The 20,420-nt window shown below is 36.2% G+C and overlaps 1 protein-coding gene across 4 annotated transcripts in view; it reads left to right on the top strand.

Moving 5' to 3' along the window:
* The window catches only part of Elys (AT hook containing transcription factor 1 homolog), a 124,533-nt gene extending 106,798 nt beyond the window's left edge, over positions 1-17,735 (top strand). For 3 of the 4 annotated variants that reach the window (XM_081737065.1, XM_081737064.1, XM_081737066.1), the window contains 5 exons: positions 1,496-1,598; positions 2,434-2,598; positions 12,713-12,961; positions 13,821-14,049; positions 16,722-17,735. In XM_081737065.1, coding sequence (XP_081593191.1) covers positions 1,496-1,598; positions 2,434-2,598; positions 12,713-12,961; positions 13,821-14,049; positions 16,722-16,917 — 942 coding nt within the window. In that variant the 3' untranslated portion in view covers positions 16,918-17,735. Of the gene's footprint in view, positions 1-1,495; positions 1,599-2,433; positions 2,599-12,712; positions 12,962-13,820; positions 14,083-16,721 lie in introns of all 4 variants that reach the window. The other variant, XM_081737067.1, reaches the window with a different exon arrangement.
* The last annotated feature ends 2,685 nt before the right edge of the window (positions 17,736-20,420 follow it).

The following is a 20,420-nucleotide window of genomic DNA, read 5'->3' as shown; positions in this document are numbered from 1 at the left end:
GTCGAGTTCATTGCTCCAATAGAAATTAGGCCTTGAGAATAAATACAGTATGTTCTTACATGTAATGAAAACGTAGGAAATTGAATTTAACATAGCGGAAGATGATGTTGATTCTTACACTTCTAATTGAAGTGTGGTTACAACAATATTCTTTTAAATTGCAGTCAAGTGGTCTTTCTTTCGGTATTAGTGTAGTTTAAATACTCCCAAAAAGAGAGTGAAATTTTTCGTTTCCTGATTTTATTCGCTTTGCACGGCGACATAAGAGGGTTTGCCTTAATTGCTTTACGTGTCACGTAGACATGGCTGCTAAGTAATAACTTAATAAAATATGAACATTAGGATATTTTTAAAATATCTCTCATTACTTCTTTTTCGTACTTTATGTCAAACTATAACATACATTAAACTATTACTGTTACTAGGGGACACGGTGGCTCAGTGGTAGAGCGCTTACCTCTTGTGCATGGGGTTCCTGTTTCAATCCCCGGTCAAGTAAGTTTGTGGTGGGCAACATCGTACTCGTGGGTTTTCTCGGGGTACTCCCGTTTGTTCCCGCTTTCTCATTCCACCATCATTTACTTGCTTTGTCTCCGTTAGCCTAACCGGCATAATCGTGGGACGTTAAACTCAGAGATTTCATTTCATTTTTTATTACTGTTACTATAACTTTATACCTTATGGATCCAGTTGGTTAAGGATAGAAGTCAGTGGAGAGCTTTTGTGAACGCGGCATTGAACCTCCGGGTTCCATGAGCCATAGAGTTAGTTAGTTAGTTACTATAACTTTAATCTTTAACATTCATATAAACTATAACTAAACTGTAGTTGAAAGTAAGTATAAGTTGTCCTCTACTCCAATTAGAACTTGTATGAATGAACATTGTCTTTACTTCGCTAAATTCACTTGTTTATTTTTCGTTACGAGTAAGAACATACTGTATTTTCTCTCAAATACTATTGGAGCAGTGAACACAACATTCACACAGAATCTTCGAATTTACAGTTTCTATAATTTAATTGCCATGAAATGTAATGGAATATGCTTTAATTTCTTTCTGTCTCCCGAGGCAGGTTTGTAAAGTTACAGGATAAAGTCAGGAAAAAAAGAGATAAACTCAGAGAAAAACTACTACTAGAAACACCTTTTCCTAATAATTATGCGTCTCACTTGGAGTGGCTCCTCTTGAATTCTAATTATTCTTACTTAGTTTCTTCATAATACACTATTAATTATTTTCCTTTTTCAGTTCATTATTTAAATATTCTTCCTCTTACCTATTCTATAATGACTAATAAAACGGTATGTTTCTTATTTATTTTAATCATATATGAAGGCAGAGGGATTTCTCTTAAAACCTATTCCCCATATTCTTTTCTAGAATTGTGTAATAACTGTCTCGGATAAAATTATACTTTTATTTTATGTGTTTAAAAAAAAAAAAAAAAAAAAGCTTACATTGTAGTAGCTAATTATTATGTATTTACTTTGCAGTCAACGCCACGGCGAAAGAATACGTCTAGTGTTGGAAGTACTAGAAGAAGTAAAAGGCTGTCATTAGACGCCAGTCCTTCAAAGACTAGTACAATAAGTGAAGGTAAGTTATTAGTTATTTGTAGTAGAATTAAACCGTGGGATCATGATTTGATATTAGGTTGTGAAGTTCTGAATTGTGTCAATTTAAAACAGTGATATTATTATTATTGATGATGATCATCATCGGTTTCTCGTCTTCAATATAACGCATGTTGAAATCTAATGCTTCTGGACGGCCCTAGCACTGAAACTACAGTCTATTTGATACAACTTTTCCTTTCTGACGGTTGCTTTCTTCTGTTTTTTCGTTCCTGCACGTGGTCATAACAATCAGGCAAGAAGAACTGTTTCTATGGTAACAGTACTTGCAGCCAATTATAGTAGATCATTTCTCTCTCTCTCTCTGCAATAGTAAGCATTCCACCCTTTCCACACGTTGTCAATTTGAATATAAACAAATGCACATTGTTTTAGGCAAATGTGAACTTGAGTAGTGGACCTAGTGGTTATTGAGAGCATTCTTTTTAATTTTCTTTTCTGTCATTTAATTTTATAAAACAGATTTACGTGCATTGAATAATTTCGTGTTTTCAATACCCGACGCAAAAGCTGGCAACACACCATTGAACATCACGTTCACACAGTGAGCTGTCAGAAAAAAGTATTATCAATTGCAGTATACTCATTTTTTCCTTTCCGTTAAACGCTAATGAAATTTTAGAATTATTATTATTATCAATAGAATCAGCTATTTGTTAATCAAGTGTCAATTTAGTTCTGCTCTTATAATGAAAACAGAAGTAGAAGGGTATCTGGGTGCTGTAAACGTATACTTTCAATACAATAACCAATTAAAAATGTTCCTTTTTGTAATGAGTTCATATTCTCTTCCGCAGCTTCAACTGGAAGTTCTGTTTCTGGAAGACGCAGCGATGTTAGTACCTATTCGGGAGATAGTGTTAGCATGCATACTAGAAATAGAGAGACTGTGAGTCAACGCACCAGGAGTCATTCCAGATTATCAGATGCGGGATCCGTAAAATCCAGATTATCAGATACGGGTAAGAATAACATTTAGAATATTTTAATATTCTTAGTACGTCCTGTATAGTCTGCAATAGCTACTAAATAATTCGCAATAGCACATACGGTTTTGTAGATGGTTCAAAATTTGATCCGTATTTAGGTCTGTTTCCGTAATTCTGTAGAGGAAAGCAAACTATCAAAGTAAATTTCATAAAAGTTGTATTGAAAAAGTATTTATATTGTAATATCCTATGTGATGTCGTAAACAAGCAGTTCCACGCTTCAATGTTTACAAACAACACCACATGGTTCGGCAAGAGGATCTTCCACCAGAGGGACCTGTAATCACATGCAGACGACGGCTTCTGGCCCCTCCCACGGAGCAGAAGACGACATCGGAGCAGCAGCGCCACCGCCACCCAAAAGGACCCTATAAATTGGATGGACGAAGGCAACTCGACACCAGTTTTCTGGTGACCCTCCACTAGTCTGCTACGGGACTCTTGGAGTAACCTAACCCCAGGCCTCTAGTCTGCCACGAGACTACGCCTATCCTATCTCCTGGCTTAGCCTGCTACGGGGCTCTGTCTGGGAATCCCAACCTCAGCCGCTTAGCCTGCTACGGGGCTCTGTTGGCAACTTAACCTGCCTCTGCTTGCTACGGAGCATTGGTTCCTTAACTCCACTCCTCTTAGCCTGCTACGGGGCTCTGTTGGAGATCCTGTCTGCGACCACTCGGTCAAAGACTACCTTTTACTCACCCTTTTAAATAGAGACCAAATTGTATAGTATTTTGTACAAATACTCATATTTTTTATAATAAAACTGGTAGTGGGAGTCGATTCCGGACACTCTTTTTATTATCTGCTCTACCTCTTCCTTATATGAGACGAATTTACACAAAGTTTTACATGGTAGAGGCTTTGACCGGCTCAGTATCGATCTGAATACTCCCCTACCGGACAGTATTTTTATTAACCGGAAGTGGACTTTTTTTCTTTGGAAGGTATGTGAATTTTAAAGTGTTAGTGCTTTTAAGTGAACTGAATTTTGTTTATGCCTCAAACTAGAACTGGTAAAAACACTTTTCCAGAAAACATTTTTAACATGGAGCAAAATTCGCGCCCTTCTTTTAATATACCACACCTCACTAAGTATTCGGGACACGTTACGGAGGACCCCGATAGATTTTTTATGCTTTTTGACCATCTTGCATTATTGCATTCGTGGAATGAACAGAAAAAGAAAGAACTATTACCTATGTACTTACAAGATGTAGCACTTGATTTAGTCCTACAGTTAAAGGCCCAGAATCAGTTAGAAGCGCTTAATTATGACCAATTAAAAGACAAATTAGTTGCACTGAGTAGACCAAGATTACCGGCATATCGAGCGGAATTCGAAATTTTTCAAGTCCAACAAGGTGAAAACGAGCCAGTAGATGCTTATTTTCTCAGAAAATTAAGGGTCATTAGACAAGTTTTGCCTCAGGCCACCGAGGAGCAGAAAATAAATTATTTATCTTTAGGTTTAAAGAAAACTTTTTTGCAAAAGATAGCGTTAGAAACATTTACAACTGTTCACGCCTTACAAACGCATTTACACAACCTCGAGAAAGCAAATGACCTCATGAAGAAACGTGATTACGTGGAATTACAACAGGCATTCTATTCACTCTGCGATCAGAGTACACCAGTCAGCAGTTTACATTCATCAGCAGTCGCTGGCGCTTCCTTCCCTGTACATCATCAACAACTGACCTATCCAATATGTAACCCAACACCTAGTTGGAATCAATACCAGCAACCAGCTTCAGTTTTTCCTACACCTTCAGCACCACAGCTACAGGGTGCATCACAAAATCAGATAATTCCAAATCCTTCCCCCCAAATTGCTAATCCGAATCCCCCTCCCGAACCCCCCGCGCCTAGCACATCTAGTAATTCCAGTGCAAACAATTCATTAGATTTCACTAAATTAGCAAATCAAATGGCTGAACTATCTCTTCTTGTAGCTCAAAATGCCATTAAGAACTCACAATTTAGAAGAGGTGGCCGTAACAATTATAGGTCGAAAAGTACAAATAACGGAAATCAAAATCGGCAGAGAAATGGAAATAAGAGCAATTCTAAAAATAATAATAAAGATAATAATAGTAATCCTAGGCCGGAAACTGTTACAGTATGCGGTACGTGCTATAAGAAAGGTCATTCTTCCAGTACATGTTATAAGAACAATCAGCAGGGAAACGCCTAGGGGGGCCCCAGGACACACCCTCTCAAGAACATGTTCTGAGGGCCGAGAACCAGGAAAAAAGTGAACAACAAAGATTGACAAATACATCACTTTATGCAGTAGCTCCGTTATCACATAGAAGGGAGAACATTAAAATGTTAAACCAGGAACATAAATTATTAATTAATGTAACAATTAATAAAGAAAAGTATCCTGTGATCATAGACACTGGCAGTTCATTGAGTCTTTGGCCTAAAAATTGGCTTCCACCAAACACAAAATTGATTCCTTTTAGCACTAATCTACGAGGAATTGAGAATTCTGTCGTAAATTTACGCTATATAGCTTTGATTACATTCAGAATTGGCTCAACAACATTTTCTCATTATTTCAGAATTTTAGAGCATGGAGACTTTTTGCCTTTATTCGGTGAAGACATTCTAAATCGATTACAGACCAAAATTGACTTAAAGAATAACATGTTGTCAGTATACAAGAAACCACGGCCTCCGCAGTATCCAATTGAAATTGATACCCAGGAAAAATTATCTGCTAACGCTATGCATACAATAAAACAGCACAAGTCGGCTGATGTTTATACAACACGAAACGTTACCATACCAGCCAGGTCACATTTCTTTTTACCAATTAATATCAAGAATCGGCAAAAGAATAATAAATACTTTTTTATCTCTCCATTAGAAAATTTGCTGGACAAATACGGACTACAAACGTTGCCTACTAAAGTACCTAAGAATAATTTGACTTTATTAATATCAAATCCTACAAGTAGACCGGTAACGTTAGTAAAGAGCACCCCAATTGCGTATGTTGAAGAGAATGTTCAAGAAGTAGATTTACAGGGTGATTACCAAAAAGATGAACAAAATGACGAAACATTTTATAGAACGGAACAAGAAATTCAGAATAGGCTGGAAGAGACCAAGTCACTTTTTGATATTAAACTATTTGACATCAATCCAAGTTTAACGAGTCAGCAAAAGAAAGCTGTGCATGATCTACTTTTTAGATACAGGGATGTCTTTTCTTATACACCAACTGACATTGGCTACTTTCGTGGCTATGTACATAGAATAAGAATAGATAAAGGAGCCTCTTTTCATCAGAGATCACCTCCCATTCCATTGGCAGTAAGACCCCAAATTGACTTACAAATTAAACAACTTTTAGATGCCAATATTATTAAAGAAACTAGTGACAGTTCCTTTTCATCGCCACTTCTCATAGTGAAGAAGCCAAATACTTCAGAGTTCCGCTTAGTTCTCAACCTCCAAGCTTGTAATAGGTTCTCACACTACTTAAGTATACCATTTCAAAATACGGAGGATATTCTACACGTTTTAAGAGGAAAAAGCTCTATATCCACAATTGACATAAAAACCTCGTATTTCCAGCTATTATTGCATCCCAAAAGTCAAAAATACATGACTTTTGAGCTCAATCATACTAGAAAGGCATATAAGTTTCAACGTTGCGTAATGGGACACACTTCGTCCGCCGCTGCCCTAAGTATAGCTGTACGAATGCTTTTAGAGGGACTACCACCGCGCATAACAGCCTTTGCGGATGACCTCGTTATAGGAAGCAAAAATTGGAAACAACAATTGTCAGACTTGGAATTGCTCTTTAAAAGGTTAAGGAAACACGATTTTAGAGCAAACCCGAACAAGACCCATCTATTATACTCGGAATTAGAAGTTTTAGGATTCACAGTTAATGGAAAGGAGATTAAAATATCACCTAAAATTTCCAATAAAATACGCAATTTTAAGAAACCAACCTCTAAACGCACCTTGAAGAGTTTCCTCGGACTATGCTCTTATTTGAGGGCACATATTAAAGATTTCACGGAAAAGGTGGAACCATTTCAAATTCTTTTAGACAAAAATTCAAAATTTAAATGGACAACACAGCATGATGATCTATTTGAAAAACTTAAAACGGATATTATACAAGCTCCATCTTTATTTCATTTTGATCCATCATTGGAAATCCGAGCATATTCAGATGCTTCGTCAACCTCCGCAGGCGGCATATTGGCTTGTTATGATACTAAAACCAATCAGGAACGTGTTGTTTCCTATTGTAGTCGACGTTTTACTAAAACTGAGAGAAAGGCCTCCACATGGCAAAAAGAACTATATGCACTCATATATGTTCTTCGAAAATTTCGTTATTTCTTACTGAATAGAAAATTTAAATTATTTATAGACGCTAAATGTTTGACATCACTCACTACCCAACCGGACAAAGTCGGAAAATTTAGTCGTTATAAAATATTTTTGGCAGATTACAATTTTGAAATACAGCACATTAAAAGTCAACAGCATCCTGCAGACATTTTTAGCCGCTTAGAAGACAAACAAGATATACAAAAGGACGAGAATCAAGAAGTTGATAACTTCTCCGACACAGAAGATGCTAAAGTTTTTGCTTCACATTCTTTAGAGCACACTTTTCAAATTGACCAGTCCATTATGTTACCTAATTTAGCAGATGAACAAAGGAAGGACCCTTCATTTTCGGACATCATTACTGTATTGGAAAATAAAGAACCTAGCAAATTATCTACACTCCGTGCGGCGAAATATTTTTCTCTTAAAAATGGATTATTATATAGGACTCAGAAACACCCTCAATTAGGACTGCTGTATTTACTTTGCGTACCAAAATCTTTACTAGGCAAATGGTTCGAGGCTATTCATAACAACCCAATGGCACCACACTTTGGTTACACCAAGACATACCAGTCGGCGCTTAGGAAATACTATTTTCCTAACATGAAAGCTTACATAGCCAATAGAATAAAGACATGCAATCTTTGTCAAAAACTAAAGAAGTTACCAGCTAAACCAGCGGGCCAATTGCTGCATCACCCATCTAAACCCATTGCCACTGCTTGGCAGTACGATTCAATTGGGCGAGTGCCAGTCGGAGATGGAAAATTCAAACACATACTAGTTGCTATAGAAATGTCCACGCGATACTGTGTCACCAGAGTTGTAGACAACATCACAGCAGAAGAAATTGAACAATTTCTCATATATGACATTATTCTTAAGTACGGAGCTTTTTCATACCTGTATTTGGATAGAAACCCTGTACATAACGCTAAGAGACTGCAAAACTTAGCAAAATTCTACAATTTTGAATTTAAATTTTGTCCAGCGTATGACCACAAAAATCTGGGTGTAGTGGAAACATTCCACACAATAATACAGAACGCTCTTAAATTTTTTGTACAGGAGAATCAAAATCAATGGCCAAAACTAATTCCATACATAACATTCGCAATTAATACATTTGTGCAAGCCGGAACTAAATACTCATCTTTTTTTCCTCATGTATGGATACGAACCTAAGACCATCTCTGATATTGCATTAGCGTCAACTCCAACATTATGTGTCAACAAAGAACATTTGAATAAGATACGAGGGATCGTTCAGGATAATTTAATCGCAAGTTATAATAAACAGAAAAAATATTTTGACAGCAGACATCAACAAACTAATTTTGATAAGGGACAGAAAGTACTTGTATTCTTTCCCAATCGTCAAGTTGGGATACCAGAATCATTTTCATCCAAATATGTAGGACCTCTAGAAATTATCGAAAGAGTTAATCCTAATCTTTATAAGATCAAATTTCCAAATTCATATCGTCAAACAATACAGGAGATTTCAGTGGACCGGATCAAGCCATTTCATGAATATAGAGATCATATAGAACAAGAATAAATAACTTCATTTTATTTTCTACACGAGCGAAAAAAAAAAAAAAAAAAAAAAAAATGCAGTACTCACCACTAAGAAGAAAGAAAATACAGAGACGCGAGTTCAGCAGATAAAACACTCTTCATAACGACACAAACATTCATTTCCTTTTTGTTTTATAAAAAGCTGATTCATTTATTTTACGGCTGAAGAAAAGAATGCTGACATCTCCATTTTTGCATTTAAAAGGCAACTGACCTTCACAGGGACAATCAACTTATAATCATACAACTTCTTTATTCTTTGAGCTAAATGGTGCCACCAACATAGAATATAAATATTCTACAGGACGTTCCAAAAGTTATGACCACTTCTACATTATACAGGATGATCAGGAATTCAGGACCATCATTATTATCGTCATTAACATTTAAAATTGGATTATTTTATTGAAATACATATCTTTCACGCATATATTTTAGAAATTTTACACCTTATACAGGGTGACTAAGAAATCTTGCCGTTCGAATCAGAACTTTCCAATATAAATTATCTTTATATCTCAGTGTCAATAGTAGCTTTTTTATTACTCCTAACTCATAATTTTACATAGATTATATATCCGTCTTCGCTCGTTACCAAAAATATCCAAAACGCATCGCTTAGAAATATCTCCTCCAATTCCGATGGACACATTTAATACCAATATTTTAACTATGGAGCAACTGACATTACAGGCTCCAACACCATTCACTATAAGTGAACTAATATATGTGTATTAAGCCAAAGCTTAAAACAGCCCTGCCTCGAGGGAAATGAAGTGACATATTAAAATGCACCGATCCTGCCTGTGATTAGGGACTAACTGTTTAGTGCTTTCTTCCGCTACCTTATTACTGCTCCGAAAAGTCATTTTTTTGTGTGTTGCAAGTGTTATTAATGTTTTAGTGCTTTTTTTTGTGTGTGATACCTCAGTGTTGCCAACCCTCATATAAAGAAAAATAACCCTTCGGCTTATTTTTTAAACAAGCCAGGGGGGTGTAATATCCTATGTGATGTCGTAAACAAGCAGTTCCACGCTTCAATGTTTACAAACAACACCACATGGTTCGGCAAGAGGATCTTCCACCAGAGGGACCTGTAATCACATGCAGACGACGGCTTCTGGCCCCTCCCACGGAGCAGAAGACGACATCGGAGCAGCAGCGCCACCGCCACCCAAAAGGACCCTATAAATTGGATGGACGAAGGCAACTCGACACCAGTTTTCTGGTGACCCTCCACTAGTCTGCTACGGGACTCTTGGAGTAACCTAACCCCAGGCCTCTAGTCTGCCACGAGACTACGCCTATCCTATCTCCTGGCTTAGCCTGCTACGGGGCTCTGTCTGGGAATCCCAACCTCAGCCGCTTAGCCTGCTACGGGGCTCTGTTGGCAACTTAACCTGCCTCTGCTTGCTACGGAGCATTGGTTCCTTAACTCCACTCCTCTTAGCCTGCTACGGGGCTCTGTTGGAGATCCTGTCTGCGACCACTCGGTCAAAGACTACCTTTTACTCACCCTTTTAAATAGAGACCAAATTGTATAGTATTTTGTACAAATACTCATATTTTTTATAATAAAACTGGTAGTGGGAGTCGATTCCGGACACTCTTTTTATTATCTGCTCTACCTCTTCCTTATATGAGACGAATTTACACAAAGTTTTACAATATACATTGTTCCAATAATATGAGGGAGGATCAGAAACTTTGTTACAAGACCCGATATTTCTGGAGTTTCGTCTGTTATAAAGGAATGAGAAGTGTGCAATAATTTTAATATATGGAGTTGGCAACTGTGCATACTTTCAGCTACCCGCCACCTCGGCGTTAGTTGTAGATAAACAAAAATAGCGACTCGTTTGTTCGCGAAGAAGTCTGCTGAGTTACTCGATTTCTGTGGGCGAAACATGTAACCGCGGCTGAAATTCACCGGCAACTGGTAGAGCGATCAGGAGAAAACCACCAGGACTTCTCACCGAGGTCATCATCTTCCTTCATAACAACGCGCTCCCGCATACAGTCCAGAAGACCACCACGCTGTTGAAGGAGTTTCGCTGGCACACCACTCTCCCTACAGCCTGGACCTCGCTCCAAGCGACTTTAACCTACTACCACACTTTAAGAAGCAACTAGGAGGCCGTCGCCTTGCTTCAGACGAGGAAGTGAAACTTCGTGACAACGTGGCTGTACACACAAGGACATAATTTTTACCAGGAAGGAATATTCAAACTCATCCCACGATGCGACAAGGGCCTCAGCTGATATGGAGACTATGTCGAAAAATAATCTAATTATGTATTATCTGTTGACTGTACTGGTTGTATGACATAGTATATACACGTTTCACTGCAGGTTTTGTAACTTTACTTTCTGATCATCCCTCTTATATGAATCTTTTGTTTGTGTGTGTTATTTCACTTAAATTACTACGTAGAACAATGATGGAATAACCAAAAAAAAATCAGGTTGATAGATTAGATGAGACCCTAGTCCCTATTTCCCACATGTCCGGGAAGTTGTTATATAAATTGAACTATGAACATTGCTCTTAGTTTTCCTGTGTTTCAGTGTTTTGTTCCTCAAGTTTCTACTGACCAGCCATTCGGTGGTAGTTGAAAGAAATAATCCAACAACTTGATATCTGAGTGGAACTTTCAGATAGCTGTATATAAAATTCTTTAAATCATAGTGCTATTTTTAAAAGTCCCGAACTTTGAATTCAAATTATCCAGATATAGTCAAAGAAAATAGTGATTGGGTCCTCCTGTTTTCTTCCTACTTGTTTCATTTCTCCATTTTATTATTATTACTATCATCATCATCATCGTGTCCCTTAAACCTGGTGCATAATTACGGAATGTCACAATCAAATAAATTACCTTTTCAAAAGATGTTAAAAATGTCCTTCATTAACTTGAAAGCTCAAATTGAGCCTGCGACACGTGTCGGTTGTAATTTTCTTTCTTTCTTTTTTTTTTTCTATGTTAGTTGAGGTATGTTCATAGCTCTGATTACGTTGATCTGCAAATCTTGGAGTGTTATGAGGTTGTGTGGTACACTGTGTTCTTCATTTGACTGCATAAATAAAAATCTGGTGGGCTCAAATCATGTGAGGGAGACACAAGTATTTCAATATCAGTCGATCTTTGAAAAATTTGTGAAGTATCTCGATGGTCGTGTTTGAGTATGAGTCTTCGCCTCGATCTGTTGGAACCAACAATACGATTCATCTTCTCCAAGCAGAGCCACAATCTGAGTTATGTTAGCGTACATACCTGAATTTACAGTGACGTCGAGAAAAATTTACTCCACAATCTGCCGCCTAGAAATCACGGGTGGTCTGCTGCTGCTAGGCAGGCCTAAGTTCAACACTACCTACGAAAACATTACACTGTCTAGTGGTGGCAAAACGTTTTCCAAGGCTCTTCATAAATATTGCAAGCAATAGTATTAGTAAAACATTATCGCGATTTCTGATTGTTACATTTTAAACCCAGAGCTCGGCGATTTTTGAATCGCTCTTTATTGCATATTTATATAAATACTAGGATGTAGAACGGTATAAAATAACAAAATTAGTGGCCACTAAATTGGCTGAGAGTCGAACTGTGTGTGGTTCAGACAAGTGTGTGGAAAATTAGAATGAGGAAACGTCAGAGTGGATAGATTAATGATAACGATTAGGGTTATCATCTACTGTATACAAGAACTTGCTTAGTATGGCTTCTTTACAAAGGTATTAAGTTGTGTATGTAAATTCATATTACTTCGATATAAGGTTGTAATTTCATTTAGTATCAAGAAGCCAATTCGTGACAAAGGTGATTCTGTATAAAATAGCGATTATAATTATTCTATACATGATAACAAATACACTAACTTTTTCATATTCGTGGTGACTGAAATAATTTGGGGTTCTTTTAGCGAGTATTCATTTTCAGGGATACAGCAGCATGGATACTCGCAAAAAGTATCCGGGATAATAAAAAATTATTTCAGTCTACTGGGGATAAACAAAGGTTAGTTCAATTTTATTGTGTAAAATTTGTTCCATACATTCTGTTAGTGAATATTACTTACATGTTTACACGATAGGTAGATATTAATGAGTAACTGTCTGTAAATCTTTTTTCAGACAAATCAGAAGCCTCGCCAAGTTCAACCAGTCGCAGTACGAAATTACGTGGAAGACGCTCAACGCGAAGAGTGAGCCATACTGTTGGAGATCTTGTCCCTATTCCTGAGGATTTGATTGAAAGCCAAGATGTTACCATGGAAAGTGAGAATAATAAGAATACCATAATCGAAACAGAAACAGTGAATAGAGAGATTCCACGTGGATTTGAATTCTCACCGCCTTCCAAGTTAAATTACGAAAATAAGGGTAAGAATAGATTTAAAGCATATATCGGGTATTCCAGACCACCATACACTCTCTGGAAATCTGAATAATAAAATAAACAAAATTTTAGAAACGATATTTAATTAATGTATTTAGCTATGCTTGATCGAATTTTGCTATTTTCAGCTTCTGATTTGTACCGGAAGTAAGTTATTCAGGCTAGAAGTTAAAATTTTTAAGTGCAACATTGTACTTTTCATAGTTTCGGATTCCACGTCAGAAATAGAAAACATTTTAATGAAAAAATATCTAAGGACTTTTATAAATGACCGTTGAAATCGCCTGTTTCCTGAATGCGATATTAGTTTCCAAACCACTCATGCACCCTTTGGAAATCTGAATAAGTAAAATAAACGAAATTTTAGAAACGGTGTACGTTATTCGGACCGAAAGTTGTTTATTATTATTATTATTATTATTATTATGGAATATGATTATTTTTATGGTAGTTTCGAATTGTATGGTGTGTAAAAAATATTTCTTAAAATTTTTAAATGTTACTGTTTGCTTCTGAATGCGGTATTCATTTGCATAGATAAGATGATTTGTCCGCTCATTAAGTCATTTTATGGTCTACGCGTATGCATTTGGTCGTCGTTGTATATGGAACAAAGTTTCGTTCATCATTCCTTAATGACTTGCTCAGTCTCTAAAATCTCGTTATAAGATTCTTCCCCTCGTGCAAAATGTCTCGAAGATTTGTTCATAAATCTTAGGTTGCTGTAATACACAAACGAGTCGTAAGGAGCTTCGCTTGGTGAGCGATCACCCAAATAATAATTATTATTGTTATAGAGATAGTAAATGGCTGAAGTATTAATAATATTGCATTTCGTTGCAGATAATTCACCGGAAGTTCAAGTATTACCATTTATATTTGCTGCACCGCAAACAAGATCGCAAGCTCAAAAACGCACCACGCGGCGATCCTCTTTGACGTCACAAAGCTTACAACCGATTGTTGAAGAATCTCATCAACAGTCGCAGCTAACGTCGAGTCCTACAGAATCAGTTTCTTCGTCGCGTGTTAGCAGATCAGGAACCAAAGACTCTTGGAGGACTTCAGTTGGGTAAGAAAAATATACGAAACGATTGTTCTTGAGGTAAATATAAGACTTACAGTTTTTCCATGTACAGTTTGTTTCATTAGACAAGAAAAAGATGGATAGGAAACCAAATATCGTATATCAGACGTCATAAATGTGTCTGGTAACTACATTGAATATGTAATAGTTATTTTGTTGAGGTGTTCTATGGTGTATACCATGAAATAAAATTAGATGTGGATAAACTGAAATTGACAATATTTTTGATACCAGGACATATATACAGGATGAACGAGAATGAAGTTTGTCGGTGTAACTTTTATTAGAGTTCCTTAAGAAATACCTAAAAATGTCACTTTAAATTCATATGATATGCTTTGAGTCTTAGATCATATAATATTTAAGCATTCGTTATTTATCCTTAATAGACATATTAATGCGAACACTACAATACTATCTTGGAGCAGGCCCTTTTTCAACAAAAAGAAAGTATTAGACTCATATTTGACACACATATAAATGTTTAATAGTACAGTATATCTTCAACATTAAACAATTAACAAAATACTTATAAAGAGGTTTTTTTTATCGAGTAGTTTCTAAGCTTACTTCTGAAGAATGCAACTAATCGCTGCGGAAATATTTTTTTAGAATAACAAACTTTACATCAAATACCTTTTTCTTTTGAATTAAAAAAAAAAAAAAAAAAAAAACGTTGCAATATCAGTTATATATGGTAAGTGCAGAACATGTTTGACTGCTGTCCTCTGTGCCAGCTTCAGGGCCTCGTCATCCAACACCTTTGGTAGCCCACTGTCGCATTTCAGTTCTAAATAATTTAAATGTTGGTTTTACACCTTTTTAATACTTCCAAAACACCGACAACTCTTCCGACAATAGTAATAGTAATAATAATAATAATATAAAGTCAATGCTATTGTTAACAAAAAAAAAAAAAGTTTTGAAAACAAAGGAGTACGTGTAATGTAGAAAGAGAGGTACATTCAGTAATGAAACATGTAGTGTCTGGGAAGTGCTAAACTTAAATTGTATATTGTCATTACGAGTGGTTCTTTATTCATAATTTCACAGTTCATTTCAGTCGGTAGCTCGCTCCCCCCAGTTTAGGAACCACTGCTCTAACAGATGTATGACATTACAACGTATCGCCGGCGCCGTCCTTGTATATTCTTAAATAGGAGTATAAATGTAAATCGCCAGTTTGTTTAAAAGAAGTTCAGAAAACGGGATTTGAACATATATATGCAGAAAGCGCTTGCAGAATATTTGAATTAGTGTTTACAATAAGCGGTGAAAACAGTTCTTTATAGAGTAAACAGTCGATGTGTGCACATGGTTCGATTCAGTCCGATGAATATGTGCAGATGTGACGGGTATCGGTTGAATGCCTTTTACCGAAGTATATAGTGCTTATCATGAATTTTGGCAAAGCGTATTTTATGTACTATGATGGTAGCAGCATGGACTCAGTGATTGAAATCCACTAGTATTCAGGGTGTCTACTGATACTGGAAATACTTGAATTATTCTGGAATTTAATTTTGATACTGGAATTTTGATCCACATACTGAAAAATCATGAAATTAATAATTTGTTAACAATACTTTTTTGTAATTGTTTTAATAGTCGTAGAAACAATTTTGTATTCATTGAGATTGTAATTTTTTCCAAAGCAATAGTTGTATTCATTTTGTAATTAGACATCTAAACAATGGGTGGAGTGGAGGGCTGTGAGGGGAGTTGGGAGGCCCTTTAAAAAATGTTAAAAAATAATTTGTATTTAAAAAAAATCGAGTAATTAAATTTATTAAAAATAAAATATTCTTTTGATGGTAAAACAATTACAAACCTGAAATCATCAAGAGTATTATTCCTAAAGAACTTTAAAAAATCATTGTAATAGGTATTGGAATTTTGCTGATAGTTATACTGAATATACCGGAAATATATGGAATTTTGAAAATGAAACTCAGTAGACACCCTGGTATTGTAACAATTCTATGGAATGCACCCCTGTTATTTCTAGTGTAATCCCCAATGCTAGGTATCATGTTCTCGGTGGTACGAAGATCTGAATATTCATCGCATGGATTGGTCTACTCAGAGCTCTGTTCTTGAGTTCATAGGACAGTTTGGGCCGAGTTGAACCGACGGGTGGGGTCTGGGGAGATGCAGCCAACTTCCATTGACACCCACACCCTAATGGATGAAAAGCATGTACCACAGTACTACTGCTTTCATGTCATAATAATAATAAAGCAAACGTTGTAGATAAACACCTAATTACTTTTGGTAGATAATATGATTTAAATCATACTCTGCTGACACAATCTTGTGTGTATATTATTGTTTTACAATTTAATCTTGTCCACTTACCTTTCTGTAAGAAGCCCTATATCTTTATAAAACAATTATAAATCCTGTTTCCCTGAGGTCTTGGTTTTGAATTAAATAACCAAATCGTTCTGTTATAAAAATATAGGCTTTTAAAGCGAAACACAAGCGAGGTACGTGGTCAAATATTTTTCAACATAACTATACTCCTGTCTTACACTGTAATCCATACTTGTATATTTGTGAAAAGTAAAACAGCTGGGAAATTCAGATAAGTACCCAATAGTGATAATAGTGATGTTGAGAGAAGAAACATTGTAATGTCTTAATTTGACTTTCAGGTCCTGTGAATCCAGTCAGTTTGACAGCCTTCTTAGTTTTGTAAGCAGTTTAAGAGAAGATCGAAGTAGTGGAAGCGGTAGGCAGAGACGTAGCTCAAGTGTGGGTGCTAGTAGTACGAAAAGTAGTGACAGTGGCAAACGTTATCGAGTATATAAAAGTAGAAGATCTTATTCGTTCTCTAATTTGAATTCATAGACAAAGCAGTGTGAGAAAAGACACTTAAAACAGCAAAACAGAAGCTCCAAGTTGTTAAACAAATGTTGATTTTAATGTTCTTTCCATTTTTATAGTTTTTAAAGTCTCGAAGAAAGAGTATTAAGAATGTTAATTTTGTGTGTTGTGATACTTTGGTTAATCTTTCAAGTTTGAAAAAAAAAAGAAACCCTTTTTTAATTAAGTCATGTGCTTTTATCAATTCTTTTATTGTGAAAATTAAGAAATTATTTTTGTATTGTAGTCCTAAGCTTTGTGGTGTTCAAAAGAAGAAAAAAATTCTTATTTTCATACAAGTTTCAGTTGTGCGAGAAAAGGGAGAACAGACAGTAAGTTAAAGAGAAACTATGTGATATTGATATCTTCTAATATTTGTTTAAAAATACTGTAAGCACTATTTATATTTTAAGTATAGGCAAGTTTTATACGAATTAAAATAAGTTCTGTTTTCAGTGTTTGTTACCAAAAGTATGTATAAACATTTTTTTTCTTGAATTTGTACAGGGTTATTAATTATACAAAAAAATGACGAAGCAAAACTGTTTTGTAATGTTTGTCGTATGCTGGTGCGCTGTGGAAATACGCTCTATAGCAGTGAGTTATCGTATATAACATGTGAGTTTCTGTGTATGTATGATGTATGTATGTATGTATATATATCGGAATTGTTTTGTTCGTTTGTGAGAAGGTGCGAATGTATGTACATGCATGTTAGTTTGTTCGTTTGTCCATGGTAAATCTTTCACGATCTGTAGTGAAGAGATTTGCAAGGAAGAAAAATAAAAAGGAATTACATTGAATCTCTCTAAGTTATTTTATTTAACCATATCCGCTTATTCTATATGAAAAGTTGACAGGATATACAAAATGAAAAGGATAGGACTTTGGTCGAGATAGAAAAAGTTAGAGTACGCTGGTATAGCAAAATTCATTAAAAAGTTAAGGATGTCGGGGAAGAGGTTCTAACGCATAACCTCTAATATAGTTTCAAACTTATCAGTGATGAAATTACATACTAATTCGAAAATATTTGTAAGTTGAAAATATTTGAAAATAGAACCTTGAGGTGAATATTGGGATCCAAGGCGGAAACTTCATTGTTAGGGTCATTAAGTGTAAGAGGCTTAGGTGAGCAGGTCATGCAGTCAGCATTTTTAAAATCTTAGTGGAAACGAATCGAAAGAAAGAAAAAAAATATTAGGAAGATCCAGGCACAAATGGAAGGGAATATAAAGATGGATCTCGCAGAAATAGGAATAAAACAGTAGTAATTGAATCCAGTTGGCTAAGGACAGAAGTCAGTGGAGAGTTTTTGTGAATACAGCATGAACCTTTGCTTCGGGTTCCGTAGGCAGTAGTGAGTTAGTCACATACTAAACTTACTGAAGAAGGAAATCATGTTGTTTTTAGTGACTTTTTTTAATTTCTTGTCTTATCATTTAGTGTCGAAGGTTTATTTAAGTTTTTACTCGTCCAGAAAAAAAAAGTTATGTTGTGAAAACAAATGACAAATTGATTTGTGCAAATATATTTATAGTGTGATGCCAGTTTTTCTAGGCTGTTGCCGCCAATTTATTCAAACATGTATAACAGTGTTTTTAAGTTAGTTCTTTCCGGAAAACACTTTCCCAGTTAATTAACATTTCTACTATAGCACGCAGCAAATCCCACGTACGACCCCTCAGTTTGAGTCAAGCAGCGAGACTGTGCAGACAAGAACATGAACGCTGTTGAGTTTGAGTCCTGAACATGCGCGGCAAAATGGAGAATCATAGGAACTGTGGGGTGCGAAGTATGGTAGGGTTTTTGATTTGTATTTGTTTCGGAAGTTGAAAGACTCGTCCAGAAAGCAGTTTCGTTAATGAACTTACAAAGACGCTTTAAATTAATTTTCTGTTAAGTGCTTGAATCTACATAGCGAATATAGCGAAAGTAGAGTAACGAGATGTAACTTTCTGTACATTAATCCTTTGCATACATCATTTGCTGTTTGTTTCATGTGAGACCCCACGTCGCGTAGTCACTAATGCTGTCGTGTTTGGTCCCGGGTTCGATTCCCGGTGAGGACACTCGTTTGGAAAAATGTAAAAGCATTTTCAGACCAGCCATCCTGTGAGATTTTCCTAGGTTATATTCATTAGCACCAGGCAAATACCTGGATAGTACCTCACGTAAGGATCCCAGGCAGCTCCTCCGTGGGTAGCGTGATCGAGGGACATTATCCTTGATATGTGACGGGTTAAATGACTATAGATACCGGAAGCCCAGTAATTTAGTTTCTAATTCCTTTGTGTTTCATCCCAAAACGTTCATTTTTTTTCTGGATGATCCTTGTATACGTATGTAATATGTGATAATACGAAGGGATGTTTAAATTATCGAGTAACTACAGTGAAGTATATACCCCAAAACCCCTGATTTAAGATATTTACTTCTAGAAATTGAATAAACTATTAAAAATTAGAGAAAAAGAAATCATCTTCCGGGGCTGATATTATCGTAAGGACACCACACAAAAAGCATTTCATTTTCTCGTCTGTCCGATTTGGGTGAGTTTTGGATATGTTGTAGCTTTCTTTTTTTCTTTCTTCGTGGATGTCGCAAGGAAACAGAAGGGAAGAACAGAGATAGCAATTCTCCCTTTCTTTTTCTCCTTGCTTCCAACGAACCAGCTGCTATGGTAGCTCATCACTCTCATTCTCTCCGTAAGAAGGAAGTAACACCGGGTTGGATAGCCAACATATTCGACTGAATTCTCTTAGCGCAATTAAGGAAATTCTAAGTCCAACCCAATTGCATACTCGGAGACAGATATAGCGTCTAAAGAACGGAAGTAACAGTTGTGAATAGTAACGTAGTAATACTGCAGCCTTTGGTACTGTTTTAAAAATAGGTCTACAAACACATTAAGTAGAAACCTTTCCTACCAGGAGGGACTTGTAAATTAGATTTTTGATGCTCATAATGGAAGAAGCAGCTGTGAGGTAACGAATGAGTATTCTTAGTGTTTTCTCAGATTTAACCTTATAGAGTGTGAAGAATGTAGGAGGATACTACCTAACATTTGTGTGCAATCATGAGTGAAAAGATAGTAACTTCAGAGTAGAGGAGAGAGCAGCTGCTTGCTTCCAAACCAAATTTTATGTATTTTTGTGTAACAACGTGTATGGAAATATGTATAACCAAATTCCTCTCTTAAAAGTATAGGAACGCTGTGCGCAAAACAAAAAACTCAGAATGAAGCGCACATGCCCTTCTGAAACTCAATAAGGAAGAGTAAGTTTGGGCTAATATGCAATTTAGTCAACGCCCAATTCTAAGGGTAGTTTAAAACTTCAGGGGCGCTCTGAGATCGTCAGTCGAAGAACCACTACACTAAAGAATAGGATCCCGTGTGTGCGTGGTCTGTTCGCGTAAGTGTAACTTAACTCCATTAGGGTTACCGCAGAACTTAGTTTTCGTTCTTCACAACTTTTGGGACTCGC

This window comes from Thermobia domestica, chromosome 13 (genome assembly GCF_964235325.1).
Source record: "Thermobia domestica chromosome 13, izTheDome1.hap1.1, whole genome shotgun sequence".
NCBI lineage: Eukaryota > Metazoa > Arthropoda > Insecta > Zygentoma > Lepismatidae > Thermobia > Thermobia domestica.
This window is presented reverse-complemented; position numbering and strand designations above follow the sequence as displayed.